Below are 22,139 nucleotides of genomic sequence, written 5' to 3' on the forward strand. Positions count from 1 at the left end.
TGTGCTTAAGTACCCAGGCTTACAGGACGTCCTGAAGCAGGCTAGGAAGGTGTGTGGCCATTTCCGGCGTTCCTACACGGCCATGGCGCACGTTTCAGATATCCAGCGGCGACACAACATGCCAGTGAGGCGCTTGATTTGCGACAGCCCAACACGTTGGAATTCAACACTCCTAATGTTCGACCGCCTGCTCCAACAAGAAAAAGCCGTTAACGAGTATTTGTATGACCGGGGTGCTAGGAAAGCCTCTGCGGAGCTGAGAATTTTTTTGCCACGTTACTAGACACTCATGCGCAATGCCTGTAGGCTCATGCGTCCTTTTCAGGAGGTGACAAAGCTAGTCAGTCGCACCGAAGGCACCATCAGCGACATCATACCATTTGTTTTCTTCCTGGAGCGTGCCCTGTGAAGAGTGCTGGATCAGGCCGTAGATGAGCGTGAAGAGGAAGAGTTGTGGGCACCATCACCACCAGAAACAGCCTTATCAGCATCGCTTGCTGGACCTGCGGCAACGCTGGAAGAGGATTGTGAGGAAGAGGAGTCAGAGGAGGAATGTGGCTTTGAGGAGGAGGAGGAAGACCAACCACAACAGGCATCGCAGAGTGCTCGTTGTCACCTATCTGGTACCCGTGGTGTTGTACATGGCTGGGGGGAAGAACATACCTTCAGTGAGATCACTGAGGACGAGGAACGGGACATAAGTAGCTCGGCATCCAACCTTGTGCAAATGGGGTCTTTCATGCTGTCGTGCCTTTTGAGGGACCCTCGTATAAAAAGGCTGAAGGAGAACGACCTGTACTGGGTGTCCATGCTACTAGACCTCCGGTATAAGCAGAAAGTGGCGAAAAAGTTACCGAATTACAACAAGTCGGAATTTGCAAAATAAATTAAAATGTATGCTTTACACAGCGTATAAGGGTGATGTCACAGCACAACGGGAATCTAACAGGGGAAGAGGTGAAAGTCATCCTCCTCCTCCCATGACCACGCCGGCAAGGACAGGACGCTTTAAAGACGTGTTGTTGATGGAGGACATGTGGAGCTTTTTAAGTCCTACGCATCGACACAGCCCTTCGGGATCCACCCTCAGAGAACGACTCGACCGACAGGTAGCAGACTACCTCGCCTTAACTGCAGATATCGACACTCTGAGGAGTGATGAACCCCTTGACTACTGGGTGTGCAGGCTTGACCTGTGGCCTGAGCTATCCCAATTTGCGATAGAACTTCTGGCCTGCCCCGCTTCAAGTGTCCTGTCAGAAAGGACCTTCAGTGCAGCAGGAGGTATTGTCACTGAGAAGAGAAGTCGCCTAGGTCAAAAAAGTCTAGATTACCTCACCTTTATTAAGATCAATGAGGGATGGATCCCGAAGGGACTGACACTGGGCGCTACATTCGACTAAAAAAGGCCTGATGAGATGAGCTGCCTTGGGCTAAAAATGGTCCACACGCTGCTGTATTTTAGCTCTGAATGCCGATTGACTTGCGTGACTTATCCGCCACCAACTAGGGTTCAAGCCGCAATGTTTTAGGGCACTTTCTGCCTGGGAAACAAACATCAATTTTTCTGCCCGCTGCTACAGCAGCGGCTGCAACAATAACTGATTTTTCAGGTATGTGTACATGCCTAATTTTTCGGCCCTCTGGTGCTGCACTGTGGCTTCAAAAACCAAACCCAAAAAAAGGCACAACTGATAGGAATAGTACTACTTAACACACGACTCCTATCTGGTGGCACATTAGATTGCATGCGCAGTGCCCCAAATTTGAAGTATGAGGACCGACTAAACATCTTTTTCCATCTCCCGGTTCCTAAAATCGATGCCATATACACGTCCCCTGATAGGGCGCCAGCTCGTTATTCTCTTGGGCACCAGCTCGTTATTCTCTTTTTCACTTCACTAGGGACACTTTACTGAACTATGGGCACTTAGACCCACTCTTTGTCTTGCACACTGTTATTCCTAGCCAGCATCTGTGATGGGAAATCAGGCAGTCATCTAAACGTTTAGATTGAACTTTAGCTTAGAACACCCTTGAAGGTGTTTAAGGAGATTAGGGCTAGTTTAGAGGATTCTTCTTAGACCTCTCTGGGTCTTTATAGCCCTTCTACCTATCCAGCATTTCTGGAAACTAGCTAAGATAAAGGGTGTCTGTGTGTCTGTGATACATTTAACGTTATATCACCTTATTGACACTTTATCACTCCGGTCTCCATACTCTCTGCCTATACCCATCTATTTAGAGGGAATTTCCTTGCCCCTGCCAATATTATATAATAGGTAATAGTATTACCATTATTACACAATTAGGTCTCTGAGGACAGGTGTCAATCCATATCTGCCAAGTGACCCTATGTAGGGGGAACAGTCCCTATTCTGCTCTGTCAGTGTGTATCAGGGATCATTAGGATAGGTGTCAATCCATATCTGCCAAGTGACCCTATGTAGGGGAACAGTCTCTATTCTGCTCTGTGTCAGTGTGTATCATGGTCTCTATGGACAGGTGTCAATCCATATCTGCCAAGTGACCCTGTGTAGGGGGAACAGTCCCTATTCTGCTCTGTCAGTGTGTATCAGGGATCATTAGAATAGGTGTCAATCTATATCTGCCAAGTGACCCTATGTAGGGGGAACAGTCTCTATTCTGCTCTGTGTCAGTGTGTATCATGGTCTCTGAGGACAGGTGTCAATCCATATCTGCCAAGTGACCCTATTTAGGGGGAACATTCTCTATTCTGCTCTGTGTCAGTGTGTATCATGGTCTCTGAGGTCAGGTGTCAATCAATATCTGCCAAGTGACCCTATGTAGGGGGAACAGTCCCTATTCTGCTCTGTGTCAGTGTGTATCATGGTCTCTGAGGACAAGTGTCAATCCATACCTGCCAAGTGACCCTATGTAGGGGGAACAGTCCCTATTCTGCTCTGTGTCAGTGTGTATCAGGGGCTCTGAGGACAGGTGTCAATCCATATGTCAATGTGTCAATATGTCATATGTCAGGTGTCAATCCATATCCATTGTGATTTAGGAATGTTAGGTGATTTCTGCCCTTTATGGATTAAAACCAGACTCTGCAACAACTGTGTAATTTTTCCATGGGAGTTTTGCCATGGATCCCCGTCCGGCATGCCACAGTCCAGGTGTTAGTCCCCTTGAAACAACAAGTGACCCTATGTAGGGGGAACAGTCTCTATACTGCTCTGTGTCAGTGTGTATCATGGTCTCTGAGGACAGGTGTCAATCCATATCTGCCAAGTGACCCTATGTAGGGGGAACAGTCTCTATTCTGCTTTGTGTCAGTGTGTATCATGGTCTCTGAGGACAGGTGTCAATCCATATCTGCCAAGTGACCCTATGTAGGGGGAACAGTCCCTATTCTGCTCTGTGTCAGTGTGTATCATGGTCTCTGAGGATAGGTGTCAATCCATATCTGCCAAGTGACCCTATGTAGGGGGAACAGTCCCTATTCTGCTCTGTGTCAGTGTGTATCAGGGATCCTTAGGACAGGTGTCAATCCATATCTGCCAAGTGACCCTATGTAGGGGGAACAGTCTCTATTCTGCTCTGTGTCAGTGTGTATCATTGTCTCTGAGGACAGGTGTCAATCCATATCTGCCAAGTGACCCTATGTAGGGGGAACAGTCTCTATTCTGCTCTGTGTCAGTGTGTATCATGGTCTCTGAGGATAGGTGTCAATCAATATCTGCCAAGTGACCCTATGTAGGGGGAACAGTCTCTATTCTGCTCTGTGTCAGTGTGTATCATGGTCTCTGAGGACAGGTGTCAATCCATATCTGCCAAGTGACCCTATGTAGGGGGAACAGTCCCTATTCTGCTCTGTGTCAGTGTGTATCAGGGATCCTTAGGATAGATGTCAATCCATATCTGCCAAGTGACGCTATGTAGGGGGAACAGTCCCTATTCTGCTCTGTGTCAGTGTTTATCAGGGGCTCTGAGGACAGGTGTCAATCCATATGTCAAGGTGTCAATATGTCATATGTCAGGTGTCAATCCATATCCATTGTGATTTAGGAATGTTAGGTGATTTCTTCCCTTTATGGATTAAAACCAGACTCTGCATCAACTGTGTAATTTTTCCATGGGAGTTTTGCCATGGATCCCCCTCCGGCATGCCACAGTCCAGGTGTTAGTCCCCTTGAAACAACTTTTCCATCACTTTTGTGGCCAGAAAGAGTCCCTGTGGGTTTTAAAATTCGCCTGCCCACTGAAGTCAATGGCGGTTCGCCCGGTTCGCCGGTTGGCGAACGTTTGCGGAAGTTCCCGTTCGCCGTTCGCGAACTGAAAATTTTGTGTTCGCGACAGCACTAGCCACAGTCCAGGTGTTAGTCCTCTTGAAACAACTTTTCCATCAATATTGTGGCCAGAAGAGTCCCTATGGGTTTTAAAATTCGCCTGCCCATTGAAGTCTATGCGGTTCGCCCGGTTCGCGAACGTTTGCAGAAGTTCGCGTTCGCCGTTCGCGAACCGAAAATTTTGTGTTCGCGACATCACTACTGTACTGCATGTTTCAGTTGATATATATCTGTCATATATATGATGTATATTCTTTGCATGTTTTTTTTGCATATTTGCACTTTAACTTTGATGTATTCTTTTTTTTTTTATCATATAATAAAATATTTTTATGTGCAATACTTATTGGTGTGCTTTGAGTTTACTATTTATGTAATTTATGGACATGAAGGGGTTACAAATATTTACTATTATTTTCTCATTAACACCTTTATAACTGCATGTCTCACCAAGAACTGATTCTCATCAGTTGAACGCTTTTGCCATTGTTTGAAAGACATTCAGAAAGGCAATGGTATGGATACGAGGGTAGAACCATGCTACGCAAACCGATTTATGGACGACTAGGAAGAAACTTTTATTTGGTCTAATTTTAAACGGAAAACAAATCTCGTTTTATACCATAGGTACAGAGATGACCTGTTTTGTATTTGGGATGGTACAGGAAATGATCTTACAGATTTCCTATCCTTTTTAAATTATAATGACAAAGGCATAAAACTGTATACAGACATTGCCTCCAAAAGAAAAAAACGGTAATGTAAAGGATATTGACATGTCTATCACAGGAATAAAACCATTAGATAGAAGCCAACTCCTGCAATACCACAACTCAGATCAAAATAAAATAAAGATATTGTTTTGCCTATCATTTTAGTGTTTAGCAATATGAGTTTTTTTTAATATTTTTTTTTTATTAAGGAACACTGGAGTGTTTTTTAAAGTAGACAAAATGTTAACAGATTTTATCAGATAAATTCAAAATAGTTTTTATAAGGGCCCCTATCATAGAACAATTCCTCACTAAGAACTATACAAAAAAGATCAACTCCAATAAATTCTCTTTTAATTAACAAAAAGGTATGCAAATGCTGCCTATATGTAGAAGTACTAACAGGGACGTCACAAGGATTCCTGCTTTCAAGTCAAAATATTTACCTCAAAAATATAATATGAATACCTTTATGTCGTCACTCAAAATACTTTACTTATTTATTAGAATGCCCTTGTAAACTCCAATATATCGACATGACCACTAGAAACCCCAAAACTCACATTGCTGAACAAAGTAGAAACACAACAAAAGGCTTTCTAAATCACTCTGTTTCTAAACTTTTTTTTTAATTCATAATAAAGATCTGAAATGTTTAAAATATTGTGCAATAGAAAAAAGTACCCCTCCTTGTCGAGGTGGAAACCTTTTGTTAGGGAGAAAAGGAATGAGTTGGGTTTTTAAACTAAACACCCTGGCACCCCATGGGTAAAAGTTGATTTCAACCTTTTTAATTATCTATGATATATGTGTTTTTAGCTGTCACTTATACTAATTCCCTAAAAGTACAGCCATGTTTTTACACTTTTATTGCGCGGTACAGGAGATTCAGTTTCCTGTACCCGGCCAGACTGAAAGGAAGTGAGCACTAAGTACTCACTTCCTTTCAGTCCGGCCGGGTTCCCTGTGCGCGCTGCTCCGCTCGGCCATGCTACATAAAGGTAGGAGACCTACGGGGGAGAGAGAGGGACACATTCGCTCCATAAGATGCACAGACATTTCCCCTCACTTATGAGGAGGAAAAAAAGTGCGTCTTATGGAGCGAAAAATACGGTATTTTAATATCTTTTCAAAGTATTCTGATATCCCTTTCTAGTCCTCTATCAGATTTGGTCACATAGGTTCATTATGCTTTAATACTTTGAAAAAGACAACATTTTGGCAAGAACACGTCAATGCTTTAGTTATGTTTTATGCTATATATTAGTTTTATTATTTGTTTTCAATAAAATATTTTTTTTATTCCGGACCTTCCTGAATTTCTCCCTGAAGATTTTGTTCGCAGGATTCAGATTATAAATCCTTGGTGTGGAATATACTACCTACTCTGTTTTGGATTGAGGAAAACCTTTCTTCTCCCTTTGTGAGTATATCTCCTTTTATTATTTATTTTATTGTATCAATACAGAGAGCACTATTTTCTGTTTTATTTCCAATCCATACACTGGTGAATTTCTACTGTCAAAACACTGTGAACTGAAGGAGAACACTCCAAATGGTTACTATTAAAAGCTACCAACTGGCCTTGATACATCTTCTAACAAAGGTCCAAGGCCATCAGCACACCCATAGGCAGGGATTGTACCATCCAAGCACACTTATATACAAAATTGTAAGTGTTATTTGTCTTATCTAATTCACCAGTAACTTTGAAGGCCCTCCTTTCCTGCACCCCCTTTCCAATATAAAATCTTCTACTGATCTAATTAATTTTGCAGCCCACCTATTCTCCTAATGACAAAATTGCACTACATATTCAAAGTGAACTGAAATTTGTTGTCTTTTCTACTCACCTTTGTCCTTTGAAATTACCATTTCCAAGTCTTTAACATCCTTTACTTTGACACACAGCACATGTGCCAGATTATTTAGCAAGCAAGTCTTTATCCATCTTGGTATCCTGGATTGCTTAGAAGATAATTCCATCACGTACGAGGTCAACACACATCCAGCTATACTGAAAATCATCAGAGCCATACATGCACAGCAGAATATACCTGCATTAAAAAATGGTTTATTGTCAGAACATACTGTATTTAACCTTGTTTTTTACTTTTGCTTTAAGAATTATGGGCATTGTTTCAAAAATGTGTATAATGTATATGTATATTTTAAAGGAAGGTACCCATGAAAAGTCCTGAGATAGAAAATAATTACAGGGGGCTGGGCCTGACTGCAGAGCGGAGCAGATGCATGTTGCTGCTGCTCCCACTCCTAACCTTACGTATTGCCGATTCCTGCTGAGCAGAGGCTGTAACCCAAATTGTTGTGGCTACCAAGGGAGGGGGGACACCGAGACCTGCGAGATGACACCACACAAGTGCATATTTTACCGGTTCTGACCTCCCTGATACACGACCCCAACCCACAAGCCTGGACCTCATATTCCAGCATTTCTGAGTCAAACTGGAACGACTCCTCGCAAGGTCCTCCTCGGCACACGGAGGTACACCACGGGAGATGTGGAGGCAGAGATGGAGTAGGCCTGTCCCTGGTAATACATACCCTCCACCCAGGCTGAGGGTCACAAGGAGGTTACCTCTGCAGCATCGGCCACATCGCCAGAAGCCCGACTGCCGCTGGCGGCGACAGAACATCTGGGCTTTCCGTGACGCCCATGTAGGGAAAAACTCGGCCTCCACGAGCACCCGAGTTTGTGGTACACAAATGCAGACCCCACACAAGGCCTGGGGCTGGGAGGAGGCCTCACCATTCTCGCAACTCACCTGCATCCTACAGACCCCCAAGCACCAGACTCTACAATTCCACGCAAGGAAATTGGCTGACAAATCTATCCGTGAATTGCGCCCAAGCTTGTGAGCGAGCACAACACCCAGACTGACACCCAGGAAGAATCGCACCGCTACTGCTGAGCAACATCTAACCCACATAAGCAGACACTGACTTTTAGCGATCCCTAAATGCTGCACACCTCTTAACACCTCAGCAACTACTTTAAGATAGACGTATATAAGTTAGTTTGGCTCTCCTTGGGGGTCCCCATAACTGCAGATACAACAAACATAGTGAAGCATGTGTGTCTTAAGGTGGCACTTAGCCTGTCAATTTAAGCTAACATAGTTGAATTACTACTGTTCATTCTGGTTTCTAATATTCTTGAAAGCCTACATTTACACACTTGAGAAGGCAGATGTGTTTAATGTTGCAAGCTTGTTGACCCCAGCGTGACCCATCACATTAGACATACTAATTCAGCTTGCACTTAGTCTACATCTTGCTTAGCATGTTTACTCTACTATATTTTTCACGAGAAAAGAACAGTTTACGTAATCTTTAATTATTCTCGTGTAATAGCTAAACCTAGCCTGAATTAATCTGTTCATGATATATTGTAAAAATGTGGCAGTCTTTCTTAGGAGTGTATTCCAAACAATGCTGTTACCTTTATTTTGTTTTACCTTGTAATAATTCTCTTTATTCTGTACTTTGTGAAGCAAATCACATAATAAAAGAAAGACTAACAAAAAAAAAAGAAAATAATTACATGTGTACCCCCTTAAATGAAGAGCATTCTCATTCATCAGATATGAACTAAATACATGAAGAATACCAATTTTATTAAAGGATATGGAGGCTCATATTATGCTTTATCTCTTTCTTTAATCCTCAGCAGCAAAGAAAGGATACTGTAAATATTTAAAGAAAAAATACAACATGTACCCTAGGGTTAACCATCATACAACATATTAACCAATAGGAATGCTCATTGCTCTATAATGTCCCGTGTGACCTTAAGCCACTCCGATTTCTTTGCTGCTGCCTCCTCAGCTAAGAATCACTCCAATTTACTCTGTATTGATTTTATTATTTCTATAATATATCACTGCATTGGTGTATAGTTAGTCAGTGTATACATTGTGATAGAACCCGATGCAAGTACGCACAGCTGGGGCGCGTGCTGCGGGTAGTGATGTCCCGAACGGTTCGCTGGCGAATAGTTCCTGGCGAACATAGCTTGTTCGCGTTCGCCACGGATGGCGAACATATGCGATGTTCGGTCCGCCCCCTATTCGTCATCATTGAGTAAACTTTGACCCTGTACCTCACAGTTAGCAGACACATTCCAGCCAATCAGCAGCAGACCCTCCCTCCCAGACCCTCCCACCTCCTAGACAGCATACAATTTAGATTAATTCTGAAGCTGCATTCTTTTTTTATTTATTTTTTGTATTTTCTTTTGTGTGTTTGTGTTTATTATACATTATCCTCCATGGCCAATAACCTGTGTTTATTATACATTATCCCCCATAGCCAGTAACCTGTGTTTATTATACATTACCCCCCATAGCCAGTAACCTGTGTTTATTATACATTATCCCCCCATAGCCAGTAACCTGTGTTTATTATACATTATTCCCCATAGCCAGTAACCTGTGTTTATTATACATTATCCTCCCATAGCCAGTAACCTGTGTTTATTATACATTATCCCTTCATAGCCAGTAACCTGTGTTTATTATACATTATCCCCCATAGCCAGTAACCTGTGTTTATTACACATTATCCCCCGATAGCCAGTAACCTGTGTTTATTATACATTATCCCTCCCATAGCCAGTAACCTGTGTTTATTATACATTATCCTCCCATAGCCAGTAACCTGTGTTTATTATACATTATCCTCCCCATAGCCAGTAACCTGTGTTTATTATACATTATCCTCCCGTAGCCAGTAACCTGTGTTTATTATACATTATCCTCCCATAGCCAGTAACCTGTGTTTATTATACATTACCCCCCACAACCAGTAACCTGTGTTTATTATACATTATCCTCCCCATAGTCAGTAACCTGTGTTTATTATACATTATCCCCCCATAGCCAGTAACCTGTGTTTATTATACATTATCCTCCCATAGCCAGTAACCTGTGTTTATTACACATTATCCCCCGATAGCCAGTAACCTGTGTTTATTATACATTATCCCCCCACAACCAGTAACCTGTGTTTATTATACATTATCCTCCCCATAGTCAGTAACCTGTGTTTATTATACATTATCCCTTCATAGCCAGTAACCTGTGTTTATTATACATTATCCCCCATAGCCAGTAACCTGTGTTTATTACACATTATCCCCCGATAGCCAGTAACCTGTGTTTATTATACATTATCCCTCCCATAGCCAGTAACCTGTGTTTATTATACATTATCCCTCCCATAGCCAGTAACCTGTGTTTATTATACATTATCCCCCGATAGCCAGTAACCTGTGTTTATTATACATTATCCCCCCACAACCAGTAACCTGTGTTTATTATACATTATCCTCCCCATAGTCAGTAACCTGTGTTTATTATACATTATCCCTTCATAGCCAGTAACCTGTGTTTATTATACATTATCCCCCATAGCCAGTAACCTGTGTTTATTACACATTATCCCCCGATAGCCAGTAACCTGTGTTTATTATACATTATCCCTCCCATAGCCAGTAACCTGTGTTTATTATACATTATCCCTCCCATAGCCAGTAACCTGTGTTTATTATACATTATCCACCCATAGCCAGTTACCTGTGTTTATTATACACTATCCCTCCAATAGCCAGTAACCTGTGTTTATTATACAGTATCCTCCCATAGCCAGTAACCTGTGCTTATTATACATTATCCCCCCCATAGCCAGTAACCTGTGTTTATTATACATTATCCTCCCCATAGTCAGTAACCTGTGTTTATTATACATTATCCCCCGATAGCCAGTAACCTGTGTTTATTATACATTATCCTCCCATAGCCAGTAACCTGTGTTTATTACACATTATCCCCCGATAGCCAGTAACCTGTGTTTATTATACATTATCCCCCCACAACCAGTAACCTGTGTTTATTATACATTATCCTCCCCATAGTCAGTAACCTGTGTTTATTATACATTATCCCTTCATAGCCAGTAACCTGTGTTTATTATACATTATCCCCCATAGCCAGTAACCTGTGTTTATTACACATTATCCCCCGATAGCCAGTAACCTGTGTTTATTATACATTATCCCTCCCATAGCCAGTAACCTGTGTTTATTATACATTATCCCTCCCATAGCCAGTAACCTGTGTTTATTATACATTATCCCCCGATAGCCAGTAACCTGTGTTTATTATACATTATCCCCCCACAACCAGTAACCTGTGTTTATTATACATTATCCTCCCCATAGTCAGTAACCTGTGTTTATTATACATTATCCCTTCATAGCCAGTAACCTGTGTTTATTATACATTATCCCCCATAGCCAGTAACCTGTGTTTATTACACATTATCCCCCGATAGCCAGTAACCTGTGTTTATTATACATTATCCCTCCCATAGCCAGTAACCTGTGTTTATTATACATTATCCTCCCATAGCCAGTAACCTGTGTTTATTATACATTATCCTCCCCATAGCCAGTAACCTGTGTTTATTATACATTATCCTCCCGTAGCCAGTAACCTGTGTTTATTATACATTATCCTCCCATAGCCAGTAACCTGTGTTTATTATACATTACCCCCCACAACCAGTAACCTGTGTTTATTATACATTATCCTCCCCATAGTCAGTAACCTGTGTTTATTATACATTATCCCCCCATAGCCAGTAACCTGTGTTTATTATACATTATCCTCCCATAGCCAGTAACCTGTGTTTATTACACATTATCCCCCGATAGCCAGTAACCTGTGTTTATTATACATTATCCCCCCACAACCAGTAACCTGTGTTTATTATACATTATCCTCCCCATAGTCAGTAACCTGTGTTTATTATACATTATCCCTTCATAGCCAGTAACCTGTGTTTATTATACATTATCCCCCATAGCCAGTAACCTGTGTTTATTACACATTATCCCCCGATAGCCAGTAACCTGTGTTTATTATACATTATCCCTCCCATAGCCAGTAACCTGTGTTTATTATACATTATCCCTCCCATAGCCAGTAACCTGTGTTTATTATACATTATCCCCCGATAGCCAGTAACCTGTGTTTATTATACATTATCCCCCCACAACCAGTAACCTGTGTTTATTATACATTATCCTCCCCATAGTCAGTAACCTGTGTTTATTATACATTATCCCTTCATAGCCAGTAACCTGTGTTTATTATACATTATCCCCCATAGCCAGTAACCTGTGTTTATTACACATTATCCCCCGATAGCCAGTAACCTGTGTTTATTATACATTATCCCTCCCATAGCCAGTAACCTGTGTTTATTATACATTATCCCTCCCATAGCCAGTAACCTGTGTTTATTATACATTATCCACCCATAGCCAGTTACCTGTGTTTATTATACACTATCCCTCCAATAGCCAGTAACCTGTGTTTATTATACAGTATCCTCCCATAGCCAGTAACCTGTGCTTATTATACATTATCCCCCCCATAGCCAGTAACCTGTGTTTATTATACATTATCCTCCCCATAGTCAGTAACCTGTGTTTATTATACATTATCCCCCGATAGCCAGTAACCTGTGTTTATTATACATTATCCTCCCATAGCCAGTAACCTGTGTTTATTACACATTATCCCCCGATAGCCAGTAACCTGTGTTTATTATACATTATCCCCCCACAACCAGTAACCTGTGTTTATTATACATTATCCTCCCCATAGTCAGTAACCTGTGTTTATTATACATTATCCCTTCATAGCCAGTAACCTGTGTTTATTATACATTATCCCCCATAGCCAGTAACCTGTGTTTATTACACATTATCCCCCGATAGCCAGTAACCTGTGTTTATTATACATTATCCCTCCCATAGCCAGTAACCTGTGTTTATTATACATTATCCCTCCCATAGCCAGTAACCTGTGTTTATTATACATTATCCCCCGATAGCCAGTAACCTGTGTTTATTATACATTATCCCCCCACAACCAGTAACCTGTGTTTATTATACATTATCCTCCCCATAGTCAGTAACCTGTGTTTATTATACATTATCCCTTCATAGCCAGTAACCTGTGTTTATTATACATTATCCCCCATAGCCAGTAACCTGTGTTTATTACACATTATCCCCCGATAGCCAGTAACCTGTGTTTATTATACATTATCCCTCCCATAGCCAGTAACCTGTGTTTATTATACATTATCCCTCCCATAGCCAGTAACCTGTGTTTATTATACATTATCCACCCATAGCCAGTTACCTGTGTTTATTATACACTATCCCTCCAATAGCCAGTAACCTGTGTTTATTATACAGTATCCTCCCATAGCCAGTAACCTGTGCTTATTATACATTATCCCTCCCATAGCCAGTAACCTGTGTTTATTATACATTATCCCTCCCATAGCCAGTAACCTGTGTTTATTATACATTATCCACCCATAGCCAGTTACCTGTGTTTATTATACACTATCCCTCCAATAGCCAGTAACCTGTGTTTATTATACAGTATCCTCCCATAGCCAGTAACCTGTGCTTATTATACATTATCCCCCCCATAGCCAGTAACCTGTGTTTATTATACATCATCCTCCCATAGCCAGTAACCTGTGTTTATTATACATTATCCCCCATAGCCAGTAACCTGTGTTTATTATACATTATCCTCCCATAGCCAGTAACCTGTGTTTATTATACATTACCCTCCCCATAGCCAGTAACCTGTGTTTATTATACATTATCCCTCCCATAGCCAGTAACCTGTGTTTTTTATACATTATCCACCATAGCCAGTTACCTGTGTTTATTATACACTATCCCTCCCATAGCCAGTAACCTGTGTTTATTATACAGTATCCTCCCATAGCCAGTAACCTGTGCTTATTATACATTATCCCCCCCATAGCCAGTAACCTGTGTTTATTATACATCATCCTCCCATAGCCAGTAACCTGTGTTTATTATACATTATCCCCCCATAGCAAGTAACCTGTGTTTATTATACATTATCCCCCCATAGCCAGTAACCTGTGTTTATTATACATTATCCTCCCATAGCCAGTAACCTGTGTTTATTATACATTATCCCTTCATAGCCAGTAACCTGTGTTTATTATACATTATCCCCCATAGCCAGTAACCTGTGTTTATTACACATTATCCCCCGATAGCCAGTAACCTGTGTTTATTATACATTATCCCTCCCATAGCCAGTAACCTGTGTTTATTATACATTATCCCTCCCATAGCCAGTAACCTGTGTTTTTTATACATTATCCACCCATAGCCAGTTACCTGTGTTTATTATACACTATCCCTCCCATAGCCAGTAACCTGTGTTTATTATACAGTATCCTCCCATAGCCAGTAACCTGTGCTTATTATACATTATCCCCCCATAGCCAGTAACCTGTGTTTATTATACATCATCCTCCCATAGCCAGTAACCTGTGTTTATTATACATTATCCTCCCCATAGCCAGTAACCTGTGTTTATTATACATTATCCTCCCATAGCCAGTAACCTGTGTTTATTATACATTATCCTCCCATAGCCAGTAACCTGTGTTTATTATACATTATCCTCCCATAGCCAGTAACCTGTGTTTATTATACATTATCCCCCCACAACCAGTAACCTGTGTTTATTATACATTATCCTCCCCATAGTCAGTAACCTGTGTTTATTATACATTATCCCTTCATAGCCAGTAACCTGTGTTTATTATACATTATCCCCCATAGCCAGTAACCTGTGTTTATTACACATTATTCCCCCATAGCCAGTAACCTGTGTTTATTATACATCATCCTCCCATAGCCAGTAACCTGTGTTTATTATACATTATCCCCATAGCAAGTAACCTGTGCTTATTATACATTATCCTCCCATAGCCAGTAACCTGTGTTTATTATACATTATCCTCCCATAGCCAGTAACCTGTGTTTATTATACATTATCCTCCCATAGCCAGTAACCTGTGTTTATTATACATTATCCCCCACAACCAGTAACCTGTGTTTATTATACATTATCCTCCCCATAGTCAGTAACCTGTGTTTATTATACATTATCCCTTCATAGCCAGTAACCTGTGTTTATTATACATTATCCCCCATAGCCAGTAACCTGTGTTTATTACACATTATTCCCCCATAGCCAGTAACCTGTGTTTATTATACATCATCCTCCCATAGCCAGTAACCTGTGTTTATTATACATTATCCCCATAGCAAGTAACCTGTGCTTATTATACATTATCCTCCCATAGCCAGTAACCTGTGTTTATTATACATTATCCTCCCATAGCCAGTAACCTGTGTTTATTATACATTATCCTCCCATAGCCAGTAACCTGTGTTTATTATACATTATCCCCCCACAACCAGTAACCTGTGTTTATTATACATTATCTTCCCATAGCCAGTAACCTGTGTTTATTATACATTATCCCTTCATAGCCAGTAACCTGTGTTTATTATACATTATCCCCCATAGCCAGTAACCTGTGTTTATTACACATTATTCCCCCATAGCCAGTAACCTGTGTTTATTATACATCATCCTCCCATAGCCAGTAACCTGTGTTTATTATACATTATCCCCATAGCAAGTAACCTGTGCTTATTATACATTATCCTCCCATAGCCAGTAACCTGTGTTTATTATACATTATCCTCCCCATAGCCAGTAACCTGTGTTTATTATACATTATCCTCCCATAGCCAGTAACCTGTGTTTATTATACATTATCCTCCCATAGCCAGTAACCTGTGTTTATTATACATTATCCTCCCATAGCCAGTAACCTGTGTTTATTATACATTATCCCCCACAACCAGTAACCTGTGTTTATTATACATTATCCTCCCCATAGTCAGTAACCTGTGTTTATTATACATTATCCTCCCATAGCCAGTAACCTGTGTTTATTATACATTATCCCTTCATAGCCAGTAACCTGTGTTTATTATACATTATCCCCCATAGCCAGTAACCTGTGTTTATTACACATTATCCCCCGATAGCCAGTAACCTGTGTTTATTATACATTATCCCTCCCATAGCCAGTAACCTGTGTTTATTATACATTATCCCTCCCATAGCCAGTAACCTGTGTTTTTTATACATTATCCACCCATAGCCAGTTACCTGTGTTTATTATACACTATCCCTCCCATAGCCAGTAACCTGTGTTTATTATACAGTATCCTCCCATTGCCAGTAACCTGTGCTTATTATACATTATCCCCCCATAGCCAGTAACCTGTGTTTATTATACATCATCCTCCCATAGCCAGTAACCTGTGTTTATTATACATTATCCTCCCCATAGCCAGTAACCTGTGTTTATTATACATTATCCTCCCATAGCCAGTAACCTGTGTTTATTATACATTATCCTCCCATAGCCAGTAACCTGTGTTTATTATACATTATCCTCCCATAGCCAGTAACCTGTGTTTATTATACATTATCCTCCCCATAGTCAGTAACCTGTGTTTATTATACATTATCCCCCCATAGCCAGTAACCTGTGTTTATTATACATTATCTTCCCATAGCCAGTAACCTGTGTTTATTATACATTATCCCTTCATAGCCAGTAACCTGTGTTTATTATACATTATCCCCCATAGCCAGTAACCTGTGTTTATTACACATTATCCCCCCATAGCCAGTAACCTGTGTTTATTATACATCATCCTCCCATAGCCAGTAACCTGTGTTTATTATACATTATCCCCATAGCAAGTAACCTGTGCTTATTATACATTATCCTCCCCATAGCCAGTAACCTGTGTTTATTATACATTATCCTCCCATAGCCAGTAACCTGTGTTTATTATACATTATCCTCCCATAGCCAGTAACCTGTGTTTATTATACATTATCCTCCCATAGCCAGTAACCTGTGTTTATTATACATCATCCTCCCATAGCCAGTAACCTGTGTTTATTATACATTATCCCCCCATAGCAAGTAACCTGTGTTTATTATACATTATCCCCCCATAGCCAGTAACCTGTGTTTATTATACATTATCCTCCCATAGCCAGTAACCTGTGTTTATTATACATTATCCCTTCATAGCCAGTAACCTGTGTTTATTATACATTATCCCCCATAGCCAGTAACCTGTGTTTATTACACATTATCCCCCGATAGCCAGTAACCTGTGTTTATTATACATTATCCCTCCCATAGCCAGTAACCTGTGTTTATTATACATTATCCCTCCCATAGCCAGTAACCTGTGTTTTTATACATTATCCACCCATAGCCAGTTACCTGTGTTTATTATACACTATCCCTCCCATAGCCAGTAACCTGTGTTTATTATACAGTATCCTCCCATAGCCAGTAACCTGTGCTTATTGTACATTATCCCCCCATAGCCAGTAACCTGTGCTTATTATACATTACCCCCCCATAGCCAGTAACCTGTGTTTATTATACATTATCCCCATAGCAAGTAACCTGTGCTTATTATACATTATCCTCCCATAGCCAGTAACCTGTGTTTATTATACATTATCCCTCCCATAGCCAGTAACCTGTGTTTATTATATATTATCCCCCCCCCCCCATAGCCAGTAACCTGTGTTTATTATACATTATCCCCCATAGTCATTTATCGTTGGACCTAGGCAGCATGATGTCTTAGGCCGGCCCAGAGAGTGAGTGAGTGAGTGAGTAAGTGAGTGTATAATATAATATATATGTTCAGAAACATATTAGTAATATATGTAAATCGGGTTCATGCAAAGAGGGTGAAAAGGTATTAAAGAAAAACACACTAATTGCATCAAATTTACAAAGCCAAACTTTTAAAAGCTTTCCTCATTTCTTTCTCAGGATGAGGAATATATCGGTTGTAGACTGAGGATTTCCATCTGCCCAATCTTTTAATAATATGCACTGGAGTGTCAGTGTTGAAGGAGACCGAAGCTGCCCCTATTCTAAATGAAAGACCCGAGACATGGATACAACCCAATCTTCGGAGTAGTGTTCTGATGTAGAAGATGAATTTAGCCGTAGTCAGAGGGATTCAGTGAGAGTAGTGGTGAAATGTGTGTGGCATGACTGAGTGTGGGTAAGTAAGAGTCAAGTATTTTAACTGGGCACTAGTTCTAGGTGGGATAAAGTGGTATAGTGGATGGATGAGTAGTTTGGTTCGTTTTAGAGGTTTGTAGAGAAAGTATATAGTGATCATGATTTTTAGCGATATCCAATATTTTTAAAGGTGGTCTCAAACAAACATAAAATGCTATATAAAATGTGTGGGAATATCAAATAGTCGTGTACAGTAAATCAGAGAGGGCTCAGAATATCGAATCGATCGGTAACCTGGATGAAGTAGGGGGTCTATCTGTTTTATTAAATACGCGGTAATATGCTTTTAATCGGATAGGACGTTAGGAAAGGTGTGTGATTGGGATAAGTGGTTGTGGCTGTATTTACCTTATCCTGGGACCGACCTGGCTCCTAAGCGTGGTTGGATCACTCCTGCCTCCACACAAGCCGCATGCGGCTTAATGTCCTCTTCTGACTTAGCCACGTGCACTGACCGCAGTGATCAGTCACGTGGCCCGCCTGGCACTAGGAGCATGGCTCGAGTCACGAGCTCGCTCTTAAAGGGGCACTGGGAGCCAAAAGTTGATTCAGGCTCCCATTGGCCCACGTCATTCCAGCACCCCCACACACAAACGTTTTTGGGGTGTAGGCATGATGTGGACCAATCAAATGTTAAAGGATATTTAAACTTCCCTAGCCCTATCCACTTTGTCCTATCGTGGTTTCTGTGTCAATACCCTTTAGTGCGTTCCTTGATCTATTTTGTTTATTTTGGTATTGACCATGGCTTTGTTCTTGACTCTGAATTTATCTTTAACCCTTTCCTGTCTTGTTTGCCCGTGTGACTGATTACCATCTACTCGACTCTGGCTTGTTCTCGTTTTCGTAGTCTCTCTGTTTCCATGACCTCGTCTCGTTTCTGATTACGCTTTATCTCTGTCTGACGTTTAGTCTGGCCATTCTAAGTCCAGGTAATAAGTTATATCCTAGTCTTGTCCCTTGCTATCCTAAACTCTGCGTGTTGGGGTATTACATCATGACATTATGATAGGACCATGGGCCCTGCAGGTTTAGGACAGCAAATGGCCTCCTATGAGGCAAGATTTTAAGAACAGGATCACCGTATGGACCAGATTGCCCAGGCCCATCAAATACTTTTGTCCAGAAATGCTTATTTGGCCCCTGAGACACTGGTATGCGTACCATCTCAACCCGTACCTCCCATTCCAGAGGCATCTATCCTGACTAGAGATGTCCCGAATAGTTCCTTGGCGAATAGTACCTGGCGAACATAGCTTGGTCGCGTTCGCCACGGACGGCAAACATATGTGATGTTCGGTCCGCCCCCTATTCGTCATCATTGAGTAAACTTTGACCCTGTACCTCACAGTCAGCAGACACATTCCAGCCAATCAGCAGCAGACCCTCCCTCCCAGACCCTCCCACCTCCTGGACAGCATCCATTTTAGATTCATTCGGAAGCTGCATTCTTCTTTTTTTTTTTTTTAGACAGAAGTGTGTTATATTTGAGCATGCTAGGCTGAACGTGCGTATATCATGGCTAGTTGCGCTGAGGGTATGAGTATATAGCAGTACATTGTTGTGAAAGATGGCTGTCATGTTTAGGCTGTAGCTTGCACGTTATCAACTGTGTATTTATATCAGCAGCTCCACCACTAGTTATAAATCAAGTGTGAGTCGCCCCATGAGATGAGACTAGTGAATAACATAATACATGAACGGTTAAGGTAAAGGCATGTAAGGAACTACGACAATAAACTCTTTAGGAGGTGAAATAATGACATGTTTAAACGCTTGCTACTTTACGATTAGTTAATGTGCAGAGAGCAGTTCATGTGATCAAAGGCATTGTGTGGAGGATCGGCTATAGTGGGACATGCTTGGCAGGCTGCTGTTTACTGCTTGTGCTCATACGATCCCTTCTGGGCGCCTGGTGCAGACCCTGGGAGTCCCTGATACCTTGAACAACAAAGGCAAGTCTCTGGCTGAGTGCCGGGTCCGTGGCTTGAGGTGGTGGAAGCTTGTTTTGTCGGGTGGTCGGATCTGTCCCGGTGGTGCTTCACGTACGGTGCGGGATTGTGGTGGCTTAAGGTGGAGGCGAGTGCTTGACATGGGGCAGGCTCTGCATTTCTGTTTGTGCCTCCGGTCCCGTCTTCGGCGCCTTTTGCGTTGGTGGATTTTAAGGGGGACTGCTTCACTTAGCTGTGGTGGAGCTTGTTGGGGCTGTAGTGGAGCTTGTTGGGGCTTCCTGCTTGTTATTTGCTTCCAAAATTGATTAAAGAGTCTGTACAGCTTAGACTCAATATCCTGCCATGCTTTGCTGGTACCAGGAGGACACGCGGCTGCCGCCATATTGGGAGAGTCGCAGATGAGTATGTCAGCCCGGGCGGCTGTGCTCTGTGCGTCCATTAGCTCCAGACAGCCTCTCAGGTATGGACCGGGATACCCCCACCGCTCCGAGGGGGGGGGTAACGGAGCTCCTGCCGGGAAGTAGCTGCTCCTGGGCATCCCAGGATCGGGAGATCGGACGCCTCTCATGCCCGGTGAGCACCAGGCCACGTGGAGGTAAGTAAGACTCTGTTGAGTTGCTGACCGCTATTAAGCATGTCGAGTCGGTCAGGTAGGAGCAACATTGCTGGGTCATCCCCTTCTGGGGTGAAATTTGCTTGTTGATAGCTGCTTAAAGTGAGATATTGAGGGAGCTCACACGAAGTGCGTCTTTCCTCCATGACAGCTAGGCCCCGCCCCCTGGAAGCTGCATTCTTAGTGAGAGGAGGGACAGTGTAGCTGCTGCTGATTTAATAGGGAAATTGATAGCTAGGCTAGTGTATTCAGTGTCCACTACAGTCCTGAAGTACTCATCTGATCTCTGCTGTAAGGACAGCACCCCTACTGCTGGATCTCAACGGGAACCCACATTCCCTTCTCCTCCAGGGACGTCTCAGACTATTAGCATGGCTCCTGTCTGGAGACTCTGTTTTGTCCCTAACGTTCCAAGAACAACTCTGGAACTCCTGCCGGGTTCTTGGGCACCAGGAACAAGAAAATCCATGTCTGGAACTCATGGAATGGTTGTTGGATGGAACAACATGTGGATCCCATATCTGCACCTGTGAGTCAGGTCCTGAGTTTCCTCGCTTCACTGTTTGACCATGGACTAGCATGGACTAGCAATCTCTATAGGTCAGCCATATAGGCAGGCCACCAGAGTTAGAACGTATTTCCTGCAGGTAAACATCTCTTGGTATGTCTCTTGGTATGTCGACTCCTTCGTGGCATCATATTGGTACATCCTCCACGTCCTAAATATTCCTCCTTATGGGATGTGAGCCTTGTCCTTTGACTCATGACAAAGTTAATTATGTAGTTTTGTCTCATCTCCTGTAAAAGTCTCAGATGTTCGTGCACTGGACATTACGGCACATTCCTTTACTCCAGATGGCGTTTCCTTTGCGACGACATCCATTACCTCAGTCGTTTATCCAGCCTTTCCACATAATGTTATAATGTCGACACTTTTGTGTAAAGTGGATCATGAAGTCGGGTGACATCGACACCCTGTTAGAGGCGCTATGGCATCAAAAGCTTTCTCCTTAGGGTATATGTATTTTCTTTTTTCTTTTCTTTTTAAAAAGGAGCATCAGAAAAAAATAAAATAAAAAAGCATCAATTATGGTTGATTTTCATTGTATTATTTAATAGTGTGTTTTCCAGAAACATGGCAGTTTTTCTTTAAATAAGGAAACATGTCCATCTGATTGCATATAAATACACAGAAATAGAATTTTGCTATATAAACATATGTGAGCATAGATAATTGGGCCATGTAGAAACATGTGTATACTAGTTTAAAGGAATGTGAATAAACAGTTCTGGTATACCTAATGTAATGCCCAGGGGAGAGGGAGTCTGACTAACAGTAGGTCGCTCAAAAACTGGAAAATAGGGATTCACTACAACCTATACATAAATGGAACACTCTGCTATAATATGCAGACACCAGGAGCTAACCTATGATGTTGGCTGAGTATGGTAG

General features: G+C 41.7%; 1 protein-coding gene across 1 annotated transcript in view; it reads right to left on the reverse strand.

Moving 5' to 3' along the window:
• Positions 1–22,139, reverse strand: part of LOC134578476 (5-hydroxytryptamine receptor 3A-like) — a 51,181-nt gene that overhangs the window by 10,001 nt on the left and 19,041 nt on the right. Inside the window, exon 4 of the mRNA XM_063437475.1 lies at positions 6,880–7,083. Within this exon, the coding sequence (XP_063293545.1) occupies positions 6,880–7,083 (204 nt within the window). The remainder of the gene's footprint in view (positions 1–6,879; positions 7,084–22,139) is intronic.

This window comes from Pelobates fuscus, chromosome 12 (assembly GCF_036172605.1).
Source record: "Pelobates fuscus isolate aPelFus1 chromosome 12, aPelFus1.pri, whole genome shotgun sequence".
Classification (NCBI taxonomy): domain Eukaryota; kingdom Metazoa; phylum Chordata; class Amphibia; order Anura; family Pelobatidae; genus Pelobates; species Pelobates fuscus.